The sequence below is a fragment of the Antechinus flavipes genome, chromosome 1 (assembly GCF_016432865.1).
Source record: "Antechinus flavipes isolate AdamAnt ecotype Samford, QLD, Australia chromosome 1, AdamAnt_v2, whole genome shotgun sequence".
In the NCBI taxonomy this organism is placed as follows: domain Eukaryota; kingdom Metazoa; phylum Chordata; class Mammalia; order Dasyuromorphia; family Dasyuridae; genus Antechinus; species Antechinus flavipes.
The window spans coordinates 73,884,928-73,907,555 of record NC_067398.1 but is presented as its reverse complement, the minus strand read 5'-3'; the positions used below and the strand labels follow the sequence as shown (position 1 = coordinate 73,907,555).

The 22,628-nt window shown below is 32.6% G+C and overlaps 1 protein-coding gene across 1 annotated transcript in view; it reads left to right on the top strand.

The window, feature by feature from the left end:
• Nucleotides 1-22,628, top strand: part of ABCA13 (ATP binding cassette subfamily A member 13) — a 551,934-nt gene that overhangs the window by 379,118 nt on the left and 150,188 nt on the right. Inside the window, exons 52-54 of the mRNA XM_051984384.1 lie at nucleotides 5,738-5,894; nucleotides 16,836-17,089; nucleotides 21,803-21,995. Coding sequence (XP_051840344.1) covers nucleotides 5,738-5,894; nucleotides 16,836-17,089; nucleotides 21,803-21,995 — 604 coding nt within the window. The remainder of the gene's footprint in view (nucleotides 1-5,737; nucleotides 5,895-16,835; nucleotides 17,090-21,802; nucleotides 21,996-22,628) is intronic.

Genomic DNA, 22,628 nt, shown 5'->3' with positions numbered 1-22,628 from the left:
TCGTTGTTTTTATTGTTGCTTTTGTTTGTCTTTCATTATCAAACAGAATCATGACATCGGGGAGGAAATGCTATGACATGTAAGGGAATTGAATTTATGTGTGTCAAGAAATAGATCAAGAAGACTATCTATCTATCCATCCATCATGAATCTACCTATCATCCATCTATACTTAGATATAAATAATTATATTGTAGACATTAGCCAGAATTTTATCTTTAATTGTGAGATACATATTTTTCTCTAGATTAGAAGACCTTAAATAAATTAATATCTAACATATATACATATATAACATGTAGAAATTCTATACACACACACACACACACACACACACATATATATGTATATTTGTAAATCAACAGCTATACAAATCATCAGAAAATACTTTGGAGTCTCTTTAGTCTAATTTCACTCCTAATGAAGTTCAGTGTAGTAAAAGGAATATTATGTCTAGAGTAAGAGGAGGTAGGTTTGAATACTGGCTCTGCTTCTCACTGTGTGACATTATATAAGAAATATAACCTTTCTAAGCTATAGTTTCCAAATGTGTATGATGATAGAGTTGTACTAAAGAAACCTGCAAACTACTACAGATTATATCGTTAGAAAGGACAGTTAATAACCAGATCAAGAAAACTCTTGTTTTAAATTTTTAAAAATAAAAGTATATATTTAAAATATCTTACTATGGGCCCAGCACTATGCTAAACACTTAATGATTATTATCTCATTTGATCCTCACCATAACTTTGGGAGATAGATGTTATTATTATCCCCATTTTACAGATAAGGAAAGTGAAGCAAATAAAATAAGTGACTTTTCCAGAGTTACACATTTAGGAAGAGTCTGGGAGCAGATTTAAACTTAGAATTTCTGGACTCTATGGTGAAGTTCTATCCATTGTGACACCTGGTTGCATTTTTCTGTCATTAGCTCTTTTAGGGAAGGAGGTAGTAAAAGTGCTATTATATTCACTTACTCATAAGGAATTTCAACATTACATATGGTGATTACCTGGCTAGTTGAGCTGGGATTTCAGATCTCTTGTATGTATTGTGTCATTTATGCTGCATAGTGGGGACTCTCAATTTCATATTATATTTATGCTCATTCTGGTCTGATACTATATATAAGTTGGGTGGGGCAGAGAATGAGACAAATCAGATCATAAATAATTGGTAAGGATTCTAAATAGCATGTTATATAATAAACTATTGAAATATCATTGGGGAAATCTAGGTACTTTCAAAAGTCCTATGTGTAAAAGGAAAATAATATATTCCAGTATTATCAAAGATAAAATGAAGCCAATTATTCAAAGCTACAGTGAATCATATTTTGGCTTACTAAAACAAAACAAATTCCCAAACCAACAACTTTCTTACAGCTCAAGCTACTTTATAATTGAAGAGGTTGATGCATAAATTAATGAGATCTTTGTCATTGCAAAGATTTCAAGTAAGGTCTGGTTGACTACTAACAAGGCATCTAAAAAGGAGAATTTCCACATTCAGAGGGAGGTAGGGGAAGATGTTTTATGAGATCCCTTCTAATTCCAAGATTCTCTTTATCAATTTATTTGCTAGAGGGAAATATAATCATAACATATTTCACATATTAAAAAATAATATGTGTATAGCTTGGAAGGGACTTTGGAGGCCATCTAGTTCAACCTATCCATTCATTTTACAAATGAAGATGTAGAGACCAGAAAATATAAACAAGCAAATGAATGAATGAACAAAGAAATAGATAACTAAATGAAAACAAATAAATAAGCAAATAGAAGGGTCAAACAGATAGTGAAAATCAGATGAAATTTGAGTCCAAGCCATCTGTACAGTTAAATGTCTTTCCACTGATTATTTATATAAAATACTGCCTTCCTCCTCCCACCTCTTTGTCTGTAAATATTTTGGTTGTTAAAGGGAAAGAAAAATAGCATTTATGTATGGAAGATTAATAAAATCAGTTAGTAAAGCAATATAGTACTGAGGAGAGACAGATTATTCTGAAGTCCAAAGAACTGTTCCTCAGATGAATATACTAGAAGACCTTTTTGAAGTCAGTGTAACAACTGGCATAATGATAGCTTCAGGGTAATGTGATTTATATGTTCATTTACATAATCTATTTTTAGAGTTTATAACGGTGAAGTTACAAATAAAGTTGCTTTTGAAGACTGTGGGAAGATGTTACAAGAAATGGTGGGGTGTAACTGAAAATCTATCTCCTGAGTTTTATTTCATAAGGCAAAGATGAGTATTGATGAAAGATCTGATTTGAGATGTTGGAACATATAGGGTGAGGGAAGACAAAAAAAGAGAAAAAAGCTGGAGGAGAATATAAAAAGACATAGGGGAAGAAGCTGAGCTAATGAGTTAATCAGAGAGGCAGAAGATATTGAAGGTTATTAGTCTTCAATGGAGAAACTACTAGCTGCACCAGTGATTCTTCAATTGCCTTGTTGGGAGCATGTTGACTGGAAGAGAAAAAGGCACTTTGATAATTGACTGGAGAAAAGGTGTTTCAGCTGAGGGAACATTTGAGTTCCTTTGCTGACTAGAAGAGAGATGAAGTCTGCTGCTATATTTAGAGCTTGTAGTTTATAGCTCTATCCTTCCATCTAATCTTAGAAGGAGAAACTTTAAAGAATGACTCTTAAAGGTTGACCTCTACTTGTCTTCTGTAATTTCAGAAGGAACAAAAGAGAAATGACTAGTTTTGCATGTTTTATCACGAATTGTGATTTCTGGAGAAGAGGTTTTGCTTTTGTAGAAGCTGATTGGACAAAGCAGAATCCTTTTCAGTGAAGAGCTGCCTGGAAATCTCTACTGTGCACAGAAAGTCAACTAGAGGAGTTTGCTGTTCTTTGGAATTAGGGAATTGTTTGTCATCATGCAATTGCGATGTTAATAATACTTCCTGGTTCAAAGAATGTGTAACTTTCTTACTATCCCATTAAGGATGGTCCTTAACTAAAAAAAAACTTCATCATCTCAAGGGCAAGTTGGGGCTCAGAGGAGCTCTCTCAGAAAGAAAGAAGGGGATGGTTATAGGTACCATCTATTGACTGTAGGTATTTGACTGTTTAAGTCTGTTTAAGGGCATTCCAGGGCTAAGTGATCCTTAAAATAAATTTTTTTACCTAAACAAAAATATTATAAATTCCTTCAGAACAAAACCCATTTCTTTTTGCTCTTAGTGCCTTAGTGCTAGTTACTTTGTTAAGGTAGAAATTATTTTTCAGGTTTGTTTATGGAATAAACAAAATTCTTGATCTTCTACATATTTTCAGTTTTAAGATAGTAGTTAGAAAATTCTGTATATGTTTTCCAATCAATTAATCATTGATCATATGTTATATATCAAGTGCTATGCAAGAGTGCTGAGGATTCAAAGTATAAATGAAGCAATTCTTGTTCTATTGGATCACATACATATACATGAAATGCAATTGTGCACAAGGTAGATGTAATATATATTATATACATATACATATATATATATATATGTATATATATATATATATATATAGAGAGAGAGAGAGAGAGAGAGAGAGAGAGAGAGAGAGGGGGGGGGTAAGGATAATAACAAGGGAAGGGAAGCAAGAAAATCTTTGGAAGATGACATGAGTTAAATCTGGAGGTGCCTAGATTCTAAGGAAAAACAATGAGGAAGGAACACATTCCAGATATGGTGGACAGACTATGTATATAGAAAGGAGATATAGATCACTGTGTGTTAAGATGATCTAGCAAATCAATATTTTCTTTTTTTAGAGAGGCAATTAGGATTTAATGACTTGCTCAAGGTTACACAGCTAGTAAATGTTAAGTTGCTGAAGCTAGATTTGAACTCATGTTCTTCTGACTATAGAACCCATATTCCATCTACAGCACTATCTAGCTATCCTTGTAAGCCAATTTTGCCTGCAATACAGAATGTATGAATTTCAGTAGTGTATAACAAAGTTAAGTGGACCCAGATTGGGAAGTAGTGGTGTCAAACTCAAATAGAGTTGAGAATGACTAGCCCATACATAAGGATTCCTGTGAACTCCATATCAACTAAGAAAATACATTAAAACTATCTGTAGTCTTGTGTATTGTTATTTATTTTGTTAAATATTTCCTAATTACATTTTAATCTGGTTTCTGAAGGGAGCAGCCTGCAGCCACGTGTTTGACATCTGTGCTATAAAACAGTTTAATGCCAAATAGAGGAGTTTGTATTTTATCCTAGTAGCAGAAGGAAGTCAATGAATTTTGAACCATAGAGTAATTCAATCCACACCTGTGTTTTAGTAAATGCTTGGATTCAATTTATACTTTTATACTTCTAGAAATGTCATTATGTATATATGCTTCCATTTCAGACAGTAGTGTTTATATTCCTATTTATCTAAAAGTCCTGATATAGGTATTATAAGTGAGTGAACATCTTTATCTTATTTCCTAATATGATTTCTTTTTTGTGCATAGGAGTTACATTATCTGTTCTTTAAGACTGCCTTATTAAGAAGCAACTTCAATTATGAAGCTGATGGACACTACATGTCATTTATAAAAGATCCATACAACTTCATCTGTGACATTTTTTGCTTGTTATATTTTGAAATGTATGAATGCCACAGTGTGACTGATAAATGAATTCAGAACGTAATGGATGTTTTAAAAATACAGGGAATACTCTAAGAAGTCTTTATCCTTGGCAGCTCTTAAGGATTTGTGATCACTTGCTTCATGTTGTACTATCATCATTTTCAGGGATGGGCAAAACATTAGGAAAACCTCAGTCGTTTAAACCACACTGAGATTGTGTAGGCTAAAGCAATAAATCACTCAATGATAAAAATGACAAACTTATCCTAAGAGTACTATTATCTTGTGCATAAGTGGGTGGGTAGATGTGAGGGCTTGCTGTTGAAGGAAAAGGGAGAACTGCTATCTGGAACTCTTAGGAAAATGTAATATTTTCAAAGTTAAAGTCACTGACTCCTTAGGTGGAATTCTGAAGGAGAATAGTTCTAAATGTCAGCATCCTGTAACTGGCTGAAATAGTTCAGAAATAGCAAAAAAAAAAAAAAATTGGGAAAAGCCATGTAAAACCAGGATTCCAGATTCTTGGGTCATTCAAAAAATATTATTATTATTTTAAAACCTGTTTATATTAAGGACCTATTGAGCACCTCCCTAGCTTCACCTAGAGAAATTTTTCTAGAGAATAGCATGACTAGATTTCAATATGCATCTTTTAAACCTTTATTGCTGTTATCCTGCATATAAATTTAGATTTCAGGGACTTGTGAGTAATGCTAGAGATGGGTTTCTCTTTTATTTGATAAAAGGAATAGTTAAATATTTTATGTGAAGTTTATAATATTCTGTTATATAAATAATATTTTATATGTGTACATTTGTATGTTGATAAATAACATAAATAGAGACAACTTTATAATAATAGAAGGTGACTTTAATGTCAAGAAGACCTGGTTCCCAGTCCTGCCTCTGACATTTTCTTAATGAGCATGTCATTTAATATTTCTTTGTCCCACTAAAATGTAAGTCTTTGATGAAGCTGCAGATTTATGTTTATGAAATAATTCACAATCTGAGAATTTCCTACATCACTGGAACCATAGATATAATTTATATATAGGTTAGTTATAAAAATTTTATAATAGAACAGTAATAATTATTAAATAATTATATTGTCCATTTTCTTTTGTAGTTATGCAACTCTACCATGGATGTATCTTCTCTCCCGAATCTTTTCCAGTTCTGATGTGGCTTTCATCTCTTACATCTCTTTAAACTTTATCTTTGGTCTTTGCACCATGTTAATGACAATAATGCCGAGATTACTTGCTGTCATCTCCAAAGCCCAGGTTAGTGAATCTACTTTTCCCACGAGTTGGTAAAGACCAGACTAATTTCCAAAGTAAATGTTAATAGAATGGTGATTCTGAAACCACAGAAACTAGAAAGATGCATTGTTTCCTTTTGGAAAATTTTTTTTACTTAAGAGAAAAGATCTGAGGGCTACATGTTTGATTCATGGTCTGGATCACTGACAGTTTGAATTATTTTCCCAGGATCCCATAAAATGTTCATAAGAAACAGGACTTGAATTCATGTAATTGTGGTCAGCATTCACACCTTTCTACCTGTTTATACTTATCCCTGAGATATTTTCATGGAGACATGCCTGAGTCTTCCTTTGTTAGAATGGAGGGAGGATCAAGCTGGCATAAAATTCTTTGGAATATTCAGAAAACATATATAGAGAAGAATAGAATCACCTTGCATGCAGATGCTCTAACAGCATGCTGCATTTGGGCAATACCTTCCCAAAAGCCCCAGGCATTCCAGGGGGCCAGATTTCATAACTTTATAGATTTTTTTGAGATATATTTAATATTTCCCTCATGCTCTTGCCAACGGCTTTTTGATATCGTTTTTGAAGGGATGCATACAAATAAAATTTCTTTGTTAGTGGCCACCTTAGGCTGCTAGCAGCTGGGAAGTTTCCTCTGGTAGAGAATGAACTTTGTTCACTGCCCTTAGCCGGCTCCTTTCATTTATCATCATGTGTAGGCCTCTGGACCAGGCTCACTCCAGATTGATTCTCACCAGGATTAAAGGGGAAAAAATTTACTTAGGAGAAAACACTAAAACAATATGCTGATGCATAAGCATTTGTTTTTCCTTTGAGGTGGAAGCTTTACATCTTTTCTCTTGCTTGATTTGGCCTTTATTGTTCAATTCTTGTGAATCCTTTGGCTTTTTAGAAGATAAATTTGTGTAAAAATTATTGAGTTTGGAATTAGAAAACTTGGGTTTGGGACTTGACTTCCTCTTTTACTGGTGATCTAAGAAAAAATTCACATCTGATTTCTGGGCTTTAGTTTTTCCATCTGTAAAAAAGGAACTGGAACTGGGATTTGATAGGAGTAGTGAACTCAAAGCTGAGAAAGTTCTCTCTACTAGTATAAATTTTATCACATTTTCTGCAACTTATAATCTTGAATTGTCTAGTAGTAGGCACGGTAGATAGGGATTGAATCTGTAAACAAGGAGACCAGAATTCAAATCCTGCCTTAGATATTTGGCAGCTATGTGACCCTGGGGCAAGTAAATAAACCTTTCTTGGCCTCAAGTTCCCCATCAGTAAAATGGGTGAGGTGGTGGTGGTGTAATAATGACACATTCCTCTCAGAGTTTGTTGTGAGGATAAAATGAGCCAATGTGAAAAGCATTTTGAAAACTTTAAATCTCTCTGTAGATGCAAACTGTCATCATCACCATTCCCCTTGCTGCTATCTAGTGCATTCAAATGAAAACAGGGGCCACTAATCCATATAGAAGGATTTCTGTCAGACACATATAAAAACTTTTAATGTGTAGTATTATTTCTGCTTTATTATATTTTCATTTATTTACCTAAATATTTTTTATATTACATTTGAATCTGGTTCAGGCTTCACTTGGGAATGTTGTTCACTTTAAGGCTTGAAGGCTGCATATTTAACCCATGGTCTGTATTGCTGACAGTTTGAATTATTTTCCCAGGATGCTACAAAATGTGCATAAGAAACAGGACTTGAATCCATGTCATTGTGGTCAGCATTCTCACCTTTCTACCTGTTTATACTTATACTTAGTTCTCTACCTGCATATACTTATACTGTATATATGTAGCCTTTCTACCTGGCAAAATGGAATTAATGTTTTATTACTTGCTGAATAGGTTTGCCTATTCAGCTTAATTGAGATATATGCAAAATTAATTGTAAACAATCATGATGAATACTATGAATATAAATCACTCCCAGAGTTTCCAACATGGTTGTGTGAAGTAAGGGAGATTACTCAGTGACAAGATGGGAAGAATAGTTCAAATTCTGAACAGACTGTTCGTTCTCATAAGATATAAAATGATACAGGGATTCAAATGGCTGATATTATACTTAAGATACAATGTGAATTAACTATTCTAGAATGATCATAACCAAGGATCTAACTACCATTTATAGCACTGCTTTTTTTTTTAAATAATTTTTTATTGATAGAACGCATGCCAGGGTAATTTTTTACAGCATTATCCCTTGCATTCATTTCTGTTCCGATTTTTCCCCTCCCTCCCTCCACCCCTTCCCCCAAATGGCAAGAGTCCTTTACATGTTGAATGGGTTGCAGTATATCCTAGATACAATATATGTGTGCAGAACCAAACAGTTTTCTTGTTGCACAGGGAGAACTGAATTCAGAAGGTATAAATAACCCGGGAGGAAAAACATAAATGCAAGCAGTTTATATTCATTTCCAATGTTCTTTCTCTGGGTGTAGCTGCTTCTGTCCATCTTTGATCAATTAAGGCTCTCTTTATTGAAGAGATCCACTTCCATCAGAATACATCCTCAAACAGTATCGTTGTTGAGGTATATAATGATCTCCTGGTTCTGCTCATTTCACTCAGCATCAGTTCATGTAAGTCTCGCCAGTCCTCTCTGTATTCATTCTGCTGGTCGTTCCTTACAGAACAATAATATTCCATAACATTCATATACCACAATTTACCCAGCCATTCTCCAATTGATGGGCATCCATTCATTTTCCATCTTCTAGCCACTACAAACAGGGCTGCCACAAACATTTTGGCACATACAGGTCCCTTTCCTTCTTTAGTATTTCTTTGGGATATAAGCCCAATAGAAACACTGCTGGATCAAAGGATATGCACAGTTTGATAACTTTTTGAGCATAGTTCCAAACTGCTCTCCAGAATGGTTGGATGTGTTCACAATTCCACCAACAATGCACCAGTGTCTCAGTTTTCCCACATCCCCTTCAACATTCCCCATTATCTTTCCCTGTCATTCTAGCCAATCTGACAGGTGCATAGTGGTATCTCAGAGTTGTCTTAATTTGCATTTCTCTGATTAATAATGATTTGGAGCATATTTTCATATGTCTATAAATAGTTTCAATTTCTTCGTCTGAGAATTGTCTGTTCATATCCTTTGACCATTTATCCATTGGAGAATGGTTTGATTTCTTATAGATTAGAGTCAGTTCTCTATATATTTTGGAAATGAGGCCTTTATCAGAACCTTTGATTGTAAAAATGTTTTCCCAGTTTATTGTTTCCCTTCTAATCTTGTCTGCATTTGTTTTGCTTGTACAAAAACTTTTCAATTTGATATAATCAAAATTTTCTATGTTGTGGTCAATAGTGATCTCTAGTTCTTCTTTGGTCATAAATTCCTCCCTCTTCCACAGGTCTGACAGGTAAACTATCCTATGCTCTTCCAATTTATTTATAATCTCATTCTTTATGCCTAGGTCATGAACCCATTTTGACCATATCTTGGTGTACGGTGTTAAGTGTGGGTCAATTATAGCACTGCTTTTATGAAAAATATGTTCTAGACAAACAAAATTACAAATGGATAGTTTGTTGCCCATTGCTAAGTTAAGAGTCTGAATATAAACAGTATCCTATATGTGTAATTTAGTCAGAAGTGCCTTTGTATTCTTTACTTTGTGAAAGCCATATGATAGCAGTATCCCTAGTTTCCCCTTTGAGCTTTCATGAGTTAGTATTAATCAGGAAAACCTTTCTGTTGGAACAAAATTTTCTTGCTATAATATTTTGTCTGTAGAGCCACACCCTTTTCCTTTGAACTTCCTTCTGAAGTAAACTGCTAGGTTTTCTATTTTTCATTGACCTTTCTGATTTCATTTTTTTTTAAACATGAAAGTCCAGGGTCAATCATTGCTTCAGCTGATTGCAAATAGCTACTTGAGCTTTAACTCAACCTGGAGATTTTTTGATACGGAACAGCTTTTACCATTTAGATACAAAATGGATCTTTTAAAATGGACAAAAGATATGTTCTTTGTACCTATGAGCCCTAAATATTATTCACTTTTTATCTGTCTGATTCTTTCCTAGTAGGAATACCTAAAAATGTAGGAGGAGGATGAGAGAGGAGAAGCAACAGCAGCAGCAGCAATAGTAGAACTAGGAATATGAAAAATAGTAGTTGTAGGAGGAGAAGGAGGAAGAGGAAGAGAAGAATGAGTAGCAGTTAGTAGTAATAGTAATAATGATAGTAATTGTAAGGTGTAATAATAGCTAGTGTTTCCACGGGGTGGAAAATCTCACTGAAGAGATAGTCATTATCAGAAGTTAATTTACTGATAGATATTTTTCTTTCACCATTTATTTTTAAAAAAATGATCTGCTTGGCTATAAAGGGATAAAGATTTTCTTAGATGCCCACAGCTTCAAAATATATAGCTCAACCATAGTGTCAAATTAACATATAAAAATAGTTGACAGTTATGACAATTGACAGTGAAATTGAAAAAAAATTAAAGGACCTAATAAATCTCTACCAATAATGAATGTTTCACAATTAAATATAAACTATAGTTGTATTTGTTCTACTATCTATAGGTAATGGTCAGTTTGATTCTGCCTTGAGTATTTGTGGAAAAAAATGCTATCTCAGGCATTATATATCCTATTCAGACCAGTAAGTCATTGTAGCAAAGTAATAAATGTCCTTAACCATTTTAATTTATTTGTATAAATTTTGTATGTTTTGTTTTTCAATAATAATCATACTATTTTCATCTACTTAATTTTACTTATACATTGTATGTCTCACAAAGAGGATGATTCACATGAAAACTCATACTAACAAATATTTCTACAATTTACCAGAAAAAAAAAGAATGGTGTTTAGCTTCAATAGTATTCACAAGGTTTATTGTACCTCTTTTGAACATGAACAAAGAGTACATTTTAATCATTTCTCTACTAATTATATTCCTTTGATAATTCAAAGTCTGTTCTTTTATTTTTGTCTCAGTATATATAGTGTAGTGAATCATAATACATATTAAACCAATTTACCATTTAATTAGAGAAACCCATTTTTAAAAAATTTAGAGAATAATGATTAAGCAAAATCAAGAAGGACTATGAATAAAAAGTATGGCTCCAACTTTCCTTCAGATTGTATAGTGTTCATATAGTACTTATGACTGATGCTTTTCTAGAGCTTGAAATGACATTAGAAGGGTTTTTTTTAAAACTTTTTAATAACTTTTTATTGATCGAACCCATCCCAGGGTAATTTTTTACAGCATTATCCCTTGCATTCACTTCTGTTCCAATTTTTCCCCTTCCTCCCTCCACCCCCTCCCCCAGATGGTAAGTAGTCCTTTACATGTTGAATAGGTTACAGTATATCCTAGATACAATATATGTGTGTAGAACCGAACAGTTTTCTTGTTGCAAGGGAGAATTGGATTCAGAAGGTATAAATAACCTGGGAAGAAAAACAAAAATGCAAGCAGTTTATATTCATTTCCCAGTGTTCTTTTTTTGGGTGTAGCTGCTTCTGTCCATCCTTGATCAATTGAAACTGAATTAGCTCTCTTTATCGAAGAGATCCACTTCCATCAGAATACATCCTCATACAGTATCATTGTTGAGGTATATAATGATCTCCTGGTTCTGCTCATTTCATTTAGCATTAGTTCATGTAAGTCTCGCCAGTCCTCTCTGTATTCATCCTGCTGGTCATTTCTTACAGAACAATAATATTCCATAACATTCATATACCACAATTTACTCAACCATTCTCCAATTGATGGGCATCCATTCATTTTCCAGCTGCTAGCCACTACAAACAGGGCTGCCACAAACATTTTGGCATGTACAGGTAGAAGGGTTTTTTTTAAAAAATCACTTTTTCCTTGTTTGCATGCATTACATTAACTCCAAATGACACTGATGAAATTCTAGACTGATTTGCTGACTCATTTAATGTTAACTTTTCTGATTTTTAGTTTGTTCTCCTTACTCCTTTGTACTCTTAAATGCAAAACATTCCCTAAGTTTCTGCTCTTTTTCATCCATATGCTTCCCTTTTGTGGTTGTCTTTCCTCTCATTGTTCCAACTATCTTTATTGAAATGATTCTCGAATCTCCATTTCTAGACCTGATATATTTTCTAAACTCCAGTCTGACAGTCCCAGATATTTACCATGTACAATTGATATTATACATCTCAAGTACATTTCTAAAATGAAACTCAAAATCTTTTTGCCCTAACATTGTTCTTCTAGTGAACATCTTTTTTGAAAATTTTTATATTTTTAATTGAATTTCCATTCTCTATTTTTTCTTTATCTTCCCAATTCTGAGATGGCAAGCAACTTTATAAAGTAACCTATATGTACAATCATGCAAAATATATTTCCATATCAGTCATGTTATAAAAAAAAAGAAAAAAAAAACCCAAGAAAGATTAAAAAAAACTTTTAAAAAAGTGTTTCACTCTACCTTTTGACTCAATCTTTTTTCTCTGGAAGTAGATAGCATTTTTCATTACGATTCTTTATGCCTATTTTAAATCATTGTTGCTGGGGAGATCTAAGTCATTCACAGCTGATCAGCAAACAGTATTGCTGGTATTGTTTATATTGGTATTGTTCTACTTTTTCTTTATTCCTTTTACATTAGTGCAAGTAAGTCTTTTCAGGTTTTTATATAATTGTTCTGCTCATTGGTTCTCTTTGAGGACAAAAGACAAACAAGAATATGCTCATTATTTTAGTACAATCCATTACAACCTTATACCACATCTTGTTAAACTATTCCCCACTTGATGAGCAACTCTTCCATTTAAACCTTTGTCATCACAAAAATAGCTGCTAGGTATATTTTTGTACATATTGGTATCTTCCTCTTTCTTTGTTTTGTTCTTTTATCCTTCTTTCCTTTCTTCCTCCCTCTCTTCCTTCCTTTTCATTTTCCAACATGCTAGTCCAGCTGCTAGGTATGCGATAGCATCAAAGAGTTGTTTTAATTTGCTTTTCTCTAATCAAAGTAATTTAGAACATTTTAAAAATACGACTATATGTAACTTTGAATACTTTATCTGAAAGCTGCCTGTTTCTTTTCTTTGATCATTTTTCATTTGGGGACTGACTCACAAGTCACAAGTTCTTTGTTATTTGACCCAGTAACATTTGAGAAATGATGCCTTTATCAGAGCAACTTGCTGTAAAATTCCCTCTCCCATTTTATTTTCCTCCTAATCTTGACTGTATTGTTTTTGTTCTTGCAAAAATTTAATAGATTCAAAATTAACCATTTTACATTCTGTATTGCTTGTTTGTTCATAAATTCTTCCCTTAATAGTTCTGACAGGAAAACTATTTGTAATATTCCCTTTTATGTCTAAATAATTTACTCATTTTCACCTTACATTGTTATATGGTATAAGATGTTGATCTACACCTAATTTCTTCTAGCATACCTAATTTTCCCAGTGATTTTTGTCAAATAGTGAGTTTTTCTCCCAAAAGTTTGGATCTTAATTGTTATGTTCATTTACTATGTATACTGTATTTAATCCATTCCCTTTATCCACCACTCTATTTCTTAGTACCAGATTGTTCTGATAATTACAATATTGAAATATAGTTTGTAATCTGATATTGTTAACTCAACTTTCTTTACTTTTATACATTGATTCCTTTGATATTCTTGACCTTTTCTTCTTCTAGATAAATTTTGTTATTTTTTCTAGCTTTACAATTTTTTTGGTAGTTTGAGGATATCTCATTAATCAGGCAAATTAATTAAAATAGGATCATAATTTTTATCATATTAGCTTAGCCTACAAATAAGAAATTGATATTTTTTCCAGTTGTGCAGATCTGGCTTTAATTGTGTGAAAATGTTTTGTAATCATGTTCATACAGTTAATGGGTTTGTTGTGAAAAGTAAATTCCTAAGAATTTTATATAGTCTACAGTTATTTTTGGTGTATCTAAGTCCTTTCTTGAGTTAAACTGCCAAGCATTCAAATTCTGGTGCAGAGATGGCAACTCTAGTTTAAAAGAAGGCATTGTGCTTTATGTGTGAACTAGATACAATAGTTCAAAAGAAATGTGAGATGTACAAATTTGGAGTCATCTCCACTTTAAATTTTCATGTGCACTATTTGTGCTCAATCTGAGCTAGAGTCTTCCAAGATCATTTTCATTTGATTAGTCAGAGACATGGCACCAAAGTATAGTGATGTTATTTTGGTTGTCTTTGAGAACAAAATATAATAACCAACTACTTTTCATTTTAAGTAATGCCCCCATTTATTAGTAGGCTTTCTGGCGCTATCATTTATTTATTTATTTATTTATTCATTCATTCATTCATTCATTCATTTATTTATTTTTGCTGAAACAATTAGGGTTAAGTGACTTGCCCAGGGTCACACAGCCAAGGAGTTTTAAATGTCTGAGATCCAATTTGAACTCAGGTCCTTCTAACTTCAGGGCTGGTGCTCTATCTCCTACACCAACTAGCTGCCCCTCTAGTGCTGTTTTTAAAATTAAAAATGAGTATTATATGCTGTCAAAGGATTTTTCTGCATTTTGAGGTGATCACATGGCTTTTGTTGTATCTGTTTTTGATATAGTTTAATTACGCTGACATTTTTTCTATTAAAATGGTTAAGATGGGATGATTGTAAGAATATTGAAAAAAATAATAAATCACAGGTCTAGTCTTACAAGATAACAAATTTTACACTTATAATTTGTGTGATATTGATGAAGGGTACATACCTTAGAAATCTTACTAGACTATAATCTCCTTGAGGGCAGGGGTAGGTTTATATATTATTTGTTATTATTTTTTAACTCATACAAAATGAATGCATTCCTTATACTTATACAATATAACTTTGTCAAAGTCAAGGAAGCAAAAGGAGGTAAGGAAAGGAGGAAGAAAAGAATATAGACAAACATTGTTCACTTAGCCATATTATTTCATCATGCAAAATGTTGAATCTGTGGAACAATCTATTTAAACAAAACAAAATTTTATTGGTCCCTTTTTCTTTATTAATTGTTTTATTTTTTCTGTTTATACATGTATATTAACTTTTAAAATATACATTTCTTTATGAATCATATTGGGACAGAAAAATCAGAATAAAAGTGAAAAAACATGGGGGAGAAAAAAAAAGGCAGAAAGAAGAAGTGAATATAACATGTGTTGATTTACATTCAGTGTCCATCGTCCTTTTTCTGCATGCAGATGACATTTTATATCCAAAGTCTATTGAGATTGGCTTGGATCACTGAACTACTGAGAACAAACAAGTTTTTCATAGTTGATCATCACACATTCTTGCTGTTATTGTGTACAATTTTTCCTGGATCTGCATGTTTTGCTCAGCATCTGTTCACATAAGTCTTTCTAGGCCTTTCTAAAATCAGCTTGTTCATCATTTTTCTAGAACATTAATATTCCATTATCTTCATATACCACAACTTATTCATCCATTCCCCGACTGATGGGAATCTATTCATTTGCTACCCCAAAAAGAGCTGCTACAAAGATTTTTGCATATGGGGTTCCTTTTCTCTCCTTTATAATTTCCTTGGGATAAGTACTACTTGATCAAAAGGTAGCACAGTTTTATAGCACTTTTGACATAGTTTCAAATTGCTCTGAAGAATGATTGATCATTTCATTATTCCACAACAATTAGTGTTTCAGTTTTCTCACATCCCCTCCAACATTTATCATTATATTTTCCTGTCATTTTAGCCAATCTGAGAGCTGTGAGGTGATACCTCAGAGTTGCTTTAATTTGCATTTCTCTAATCAATAGTAATTTTGAGCAGTTTTTCATATAATTATAGATGGTTTAAATCTCAACATCTGAAAATTGTCTGTTCGTATCCTTTGACCATTTATCAAATGGCATGATTCCTTTTTTTATATCATAGTTATTTCTAAATATACTCTCTTTACACCCCCTACCATCTCTAACTAGTTTTCTTTTCTAACAAAAAAATGCACAAAACAACTACATTTACCATGTCTGATGAGAAATACAATATTCCTAGAAAATCCAGTTAAAATTATATTGAACCTGATTTTCAGCATCAGCTGCTACAGATCTCATCCTTCTGTGCTAAAATTCAGGATTTCTTCCTTTTGAACTTACTCATAAATGGCCTTTTTTTTTGAAATGGATTTAATTATTACAAGCTGATATTTAAATACTGTACAAAGTTTACGAATTGCTTTCTATTCATTAAATACTGTAATTATTTTCTATTTAATATGATTATTTCCCCCAGTTACATGTAAAAATAATTTTAAACATTCTTTTCTTTAAAACTTTAAGTTCAAAATTCTTTTTAAAAATTCTTCTGAAGTGAATGCAAGGGACAATGCTGTAAAAACTTACCCTAGCATTGGTTCTATCAATAAAAAGTTATTTAAAAAAATAAAATAAAATAAAAATTCTTCCCTCTCCACTCCCATTAAGAATGCAAGCAATTCAATCTAGGTAGTTAGTTTTTAGTCATTCAAAATTAAAGTAATTCTTTCAATAACTTTATTTCCATTTTATAGATGAAGGAACTGAGATACAGAATGATAATACAGCTATAAAATGTCAGAAACACAATTTGAACTCAGGCCTTTTATCACTCAAAATGCAGCATCCTTTCTTTCTTTTAATTAGTTTCCTATTTTTGCCTTTCAATATAGTGGAGCTACATGTTGGTTTTGTACAAGGATGCATATAGCTCTTCTGTAGAAAGTTACATTATGTTTTAGTGTATATCAGCTTGGACTAGATAGATGACTTCTGAATTCCCTTTTAATACTGAAACTCTTCTGATTAGTAATAAGAAATTTATGGAGAAATGTAACTAGAGTGGTAGTGATTGCTCTATGTGTAAGTATTTAATGGTCTCTTTTCTCCTTTATCTTACAGAATCTGCAGAATATCTACAATGTCCTCAAGTGGGTCTTTACCATTTTCCCTCAATTTTGCCTGGGCCAAGGTTTAATAGAACTCTGCTATAATCAGATTAAGTTTGATCTAACCCACAACTTTGGCATTGATTCCTATGTGAGTCCTTTTGAAATGAATTTCTTGGGTTGGATCTACGTGGCAATGACTCTTCAAGGAACAACTTTTCTCCTTTTGAGAATCCTGCTACATTGGGACTTGCTTCAGAAACCAAGGTGTGTTTTCCTTAGAGTTTATTTTTCAGGGGACCCATTCCCATTTCCTGGAATAGGACAGGAAGATAACATTCTCCTGAAAGCTGGAAGATAAGAAATTATTTGAGCATTATTATATAGAGCTCTAATGAGCTAAAGCTTTGCAATTTTCTATTTTTATGTCAGTATAAATCACCAAGGCTGGGAAAGAAAACTTCAAAAGATAAGGTCTGGAACCTCTGAGAGAATCTCTCTAATTACTTAATTGACTTTTAATCTATTTGCTGCTTTGAAATACTTGAACTTGAACATTGGTTGTACTTGTAGCATCTAAAATGAATTTAGTGGATGGCACATCATACACATAGTGGATGGCATGCATAACAACATTATTTATGTTGTTTAATGTTGTTTTCATCAACCTTTGGAGGCAGTAGTATGCACAGGAATTCAATCAACTATACTTCATATATTCTTTCCTTTTAGCAAATACAATATTCTCTTTCTTTGCAATATATGTAGGACTTAGGAAGATATAAGGAAGAACTAACATTTATATAGGACTTCAAGGTTTGCAAAATACTTTTATTATATTATCTCATTTGATCCTTATAACAATCAGGATAATAGGGAGTAATAACAAAATCACTAGCATCCATGTCTAGGAGAGAAAGCTAAAGATGTAATGTGTGTAACTAAAAAAGGAAGTGGTTATGTGTTGAAGAGGGAAAGACTATGTATGGACTAATACCCTTGAGATACACAGAGCAAAATAAAGATTTCTTGCACTTGTAAATGTATTCTCTTTTGAGTATCAGTGATTTCCCTTTACTTTAGAGTCATAGAATTCTGAGAGAGAGAAGGAAATTTGGTGATCATCTCATCCAACTTTTAGATGAAAGGAATGATTACTATACTAAACTTGAAAAATGGGCATTTAGCCTCTACTTGAAAGTCCTCCAAAGAAGGAGGAACACTATCTTTTAAGGCAAGCTATTCCACTTTGGAAAAATTCCAATTGTCAGGATTTTTTTCTAGACAATTCAAAATGAGCCTATTTAAAATTTCTATCCATTTATCTTGGTTTTTAGCACTGGAACAAATAAGAACAAGTCCCCTTAACCCCATATGAGGGGTCTTTCAAAACCTTTAGTCAGCATCATGTCCCCCCTGAAGCTTCTCTTCTTCATAGTATGTGTCCAGGTCTTACAAGTAGCCCTCACGTGACAAAGATTTAAGGCCCTTCAATGTCTCAGTTGTCCTCTTCTAGAAATTTTTTCTTTCTTATCAATATCTTTCTTAAATTATGATGCCCAGAACTGAATACGGTACTCTAATCAAGGTCTAACGATAACATTAAACAGGATGTCTATCGTTTCCCCATTCCTGGAAGCTTTGCCTGTTTAATGCAGTCTACAAGCAGGTTAACATTTTTGCCTGTCTGTGTTATCTCTAAAATGTCCAATCCTTTTATCTTGAAGAATTTATTGGGAAATGAGAACAGAAACTGAAAAGAATACATGAGTAGATATTCAAGAAAGAGAAAACATTACTTAGATGTCAAAAGCACAGTCAACTAGGCTCTCTCCCTTATATCTATCCCATCTTTCAGCAGTCATGTGGCAAGTCTGAGGATCTCTGAAGGAGATTCTGTCATTGAGATATGAGATTTCTGTCTTTGGTAAAAGTATATAACTTCAACTATAGTGTAAATGAGATTTTGTTGTTTTGAGGAAATAGTCTCTTTGAAGAGAACCTCAGACTAAAATTTCCTTTCAGTTATATTATCAACATAAATTTGAAGCTTTTAACAAGTCTGGCATCATGGTAGAATATGGCAAGGTAGACTTAGAATCAGGAAGATCTGAGTGTAGATTCCACCTATGACACTTATTGACTGAACAAACAAAAACAATAATCCAAATAATATCCTAAGAGTCCCAGGCAACTCCAATTTTATGTTATAAATGAGTTGTGATCTACCTAGATACATCATAAATGAAATTATAAACTAATGATATATTGAAATATTAGCATAAGTGAAAATTGAAATAATACAAATTTTATTGTTAGCAATAATAGTTAAATATTCACCAAGCATTATCAGTATTTAGATACAATATGGATTATACATCCTCACCCAGTGCAAAGTAATCTAGATTTCTATGCATAATTAAGTTCATTGTCTATTAAAAATATTTGAGAGGACCAAAAAGAGTCTATAACTAAGAATTTAATTTATAGAAGAGATAATAAATTCTTATAACTTATTTCCCTTCTTCAATAAATTAAAAAAAGAATTTAATGAATACTTACATGACCTTATAGTAATTTAAAAGGTATGGTTTCAATGGACTAAACTCTAAAGCAAAAATTTCTGAAGGTTTATGTGGAAGGGATCAGATGAGTTTACATGTTAAATCCTCTACCTTGATTTACCAAAATAGAATTGATATATATGGGCCTATTCTCCACTAATCTTAATCTCCAGGGATTAGTTAGTTGTAATATATATGTTCCACATATTTTGAAAAAAAAAAGAAACACTGGCTTCAGTATAATAAAAATATGATTTTTCATACAAGTTAAGGCAAGTGACTTTTGAGATTAAATAATAGAGCAGGAGAAGGAAACATTTTCTTCTTATGTACATGGGCCTTTATGGTGATAGAACAGATGAGTAGCTAAACAAGGATGAGCCTGAGCTATTACAAGAGGATCAGTATCAGGTTAACTTCGAGTCATGCATTTATTTTTGCTTTGGTTTTTTATAATAATAAATTTCAAATACCATCTGGTTAGTCAGAGAAGTTGTGAAAGATATTGGTTGAGGGAATACCCATACTGACTCATGCATGAATCTTTTATATTTTTAACTGCTAAAGCAGTTTCAATGGGGGTAAAATTAAAGTTTAATAGGGTCCATACTCTTCCCTTGAGGAAGTGTAAATATAGACACAAAAAATGTCTAAGATCCCCTCTCCATGCCTTTTTGATCCTTTTGACATATAGCTTAATGTATTCTATTTAAATAAAAGTCAACATAAGGAAGAAAAATAATTAGAAGTTTGATACATAGTGTTGACAATTAGATCATTTGGGAAGAGTCTGGAACAGAAAAATGGTAAACTTTTAGGATTTCCTCTACTTCCTCTACTACATTGCCCAAATTTCTAGGAACAAAAAGATCATGAGGTCCCTTAAGAGAAAATTGGGAATTCCTGGTGGAAGCTTTAAAACCTGCAGTCAGATATTTTTGTGTGTATCAATTATAATCCATTAGAAAAAACAAGAAAACTGAGTAAAAGGAGGCAATATGGACATAGATGATTTACTTTGGGCAATATAAAGATAGATTATTTAGGAAGGATACATTACATTATGGAAGGCCACATGAAGGAAACAGCAAATAACATGGATGAGGTAAGATGATAAGAGCTTAAACATTTTTGGAAGGCATTTTCTTCACAATAACCCTGTGATGGGGGTACAAGGAGAATTATCCTTGTTTTACAACTGGGGAAATGAACATGAGAAATGTCTCCTGTCTGATATTACATAGCTAATAAGATGAGACAGAATTCAAATTCAGATTTACCTTTCTCTAAGTTCAAATCTCTATCCACTGTACCATAATGCTTCTGCAAGATGATCTTTTAGTTAAAAGTTTTACATATATAGAGAAAAGGATGGATTAGCAGAATATTTTAGAAAAAGAAATGGTCTAGTACAGAATAATCATTAGAAAATGAGGTATAGATTGTATCACCTTTTGGAAATACTAATGAGGAAATGGCCCATTATTTTGTTTTTTTTAATGATCCTGACTATGCTAAAAAGGCTACAATCATACAAAATGAAATTTGTTAATACAAAAGATTTTGAAAAGTATAAAGTCATTTGCAATGAATTGATTGAAATGTAAATGAAATGAAACTATATAAAGGATGTCCCAAAATTTTCAATTAAATTTAATGCTTATTAAAGTTTCTATTAAAAAAAACAAAACACTCCTAACACCCTCCTTCTCTCCCTCCCCCCCCCCCCAAACATATACACACTTGCTAACTGCATTAAGATTTTTGGGACACTGTTATCTGTACCATCTTCATCTATATCCCTATCTATTTCTATGATCTTTATTTATCTGTCTATCTGTACAATTAATATGTATAAAACATTATCATTTAGGTATGTAGAGAAGCTACATATTGAAGTCAATAAGAGCCCTTACTTGGAATTAGGAAGAACCAAATTTGAATGCTGAGTTGTATGACCTGGGCAAACCACTTAACTTATCTGGGACTCACTTTATATATATATATGTAAAATGAGAGGGCTGGATTCTAAGTTCCCTTCTGATTCTGAATCTATGATCCTATAATCTATAACAAACACAATTATTAAGCATTTCTTTCACATTTTGATTTAGTACTCTAAAATGATTTTTAATAATTATTCATCCAGTTGAAAAATAGCTTTAGTCTGGTGTCAGTTCATTCCAGTTCTAATTAGAAAGGTTAATGGGCTTTCTTTTATTTTAACAAATGAAGTTAGGGCCTTGCATGTCATTATTAGTTAGTATGGTGGTACAGATGGGCCATGTAGCAATGAATTTTGTGCAGAGAATTGAAAAATATCATTTTGCTTGAAAAAGTTTTGCTTTTCATATCACTGAGAATATGTCCTTATATAATTAAACTTTCTGAATTCATATTCACTTTCCATTTCCAGGAGTCACCCAGTCATTCTTGGCCCAGTCAGTCCTTCTGAAGATATGGATGTTAAAGAGGAGCAAATGCGAATTTGGACTGGAAAAACAAACAGTGACATTCTTGTGCTCCGGAGTCTCCGAAAAAGGTTCCAAAGTTTTGGCAAGAGGACTACTGCTGTAAATGATATTACCTTGGGAATACCAAGAGGCGAGGTAAAATAAATTCTATTTCCAGCCTTATTTGGGATCAAGATTGTGCAATCATAAGCAATTGTTCAGATATATAATGTTATGTTCAGAGTTGGAAATCACATCTCAAAGGGACCTTTCAATTGGAGTAAGTTCTGGGAAGTGAACAGTAGTGGACTCAAAGAGAGTTTACATAGTGAATATATTTTTTTAGGATTGATACTATTCATTTATTCTCATGAATTGCTTGGGTTTTTAAAAATACGTGTGGCATTAGAGTCTTAATGATTGTTTGTTTAGGTTGTGAAACAGATTTTTTTTGATTGAGTAGGAATATTTTATGGATTAGATGAATTAAGGAAACAGCTTCCAACTCTTAGTTGGAATTTAATGCTCTTTAAATGCCCAATTAAATATATGTAGTCAAATGAGATGAGGAAGGTAAAGGTATTTCACATACTATAACCCTAACTGGGAGATGTTTTCATAAATATGATGCTAAATCTAGCTGAAATGTTTAATCAAAAGCTGACAAAAGTAACACAAATTGCTCCTGATTTGCTCTTAAATTGCATATGTAAAGGAAAATCAGTTCTGAAAATAATTGCTCTTAATGATGGCTAAAAATGAAAATACCTTGCATTTATTTCTATTCTC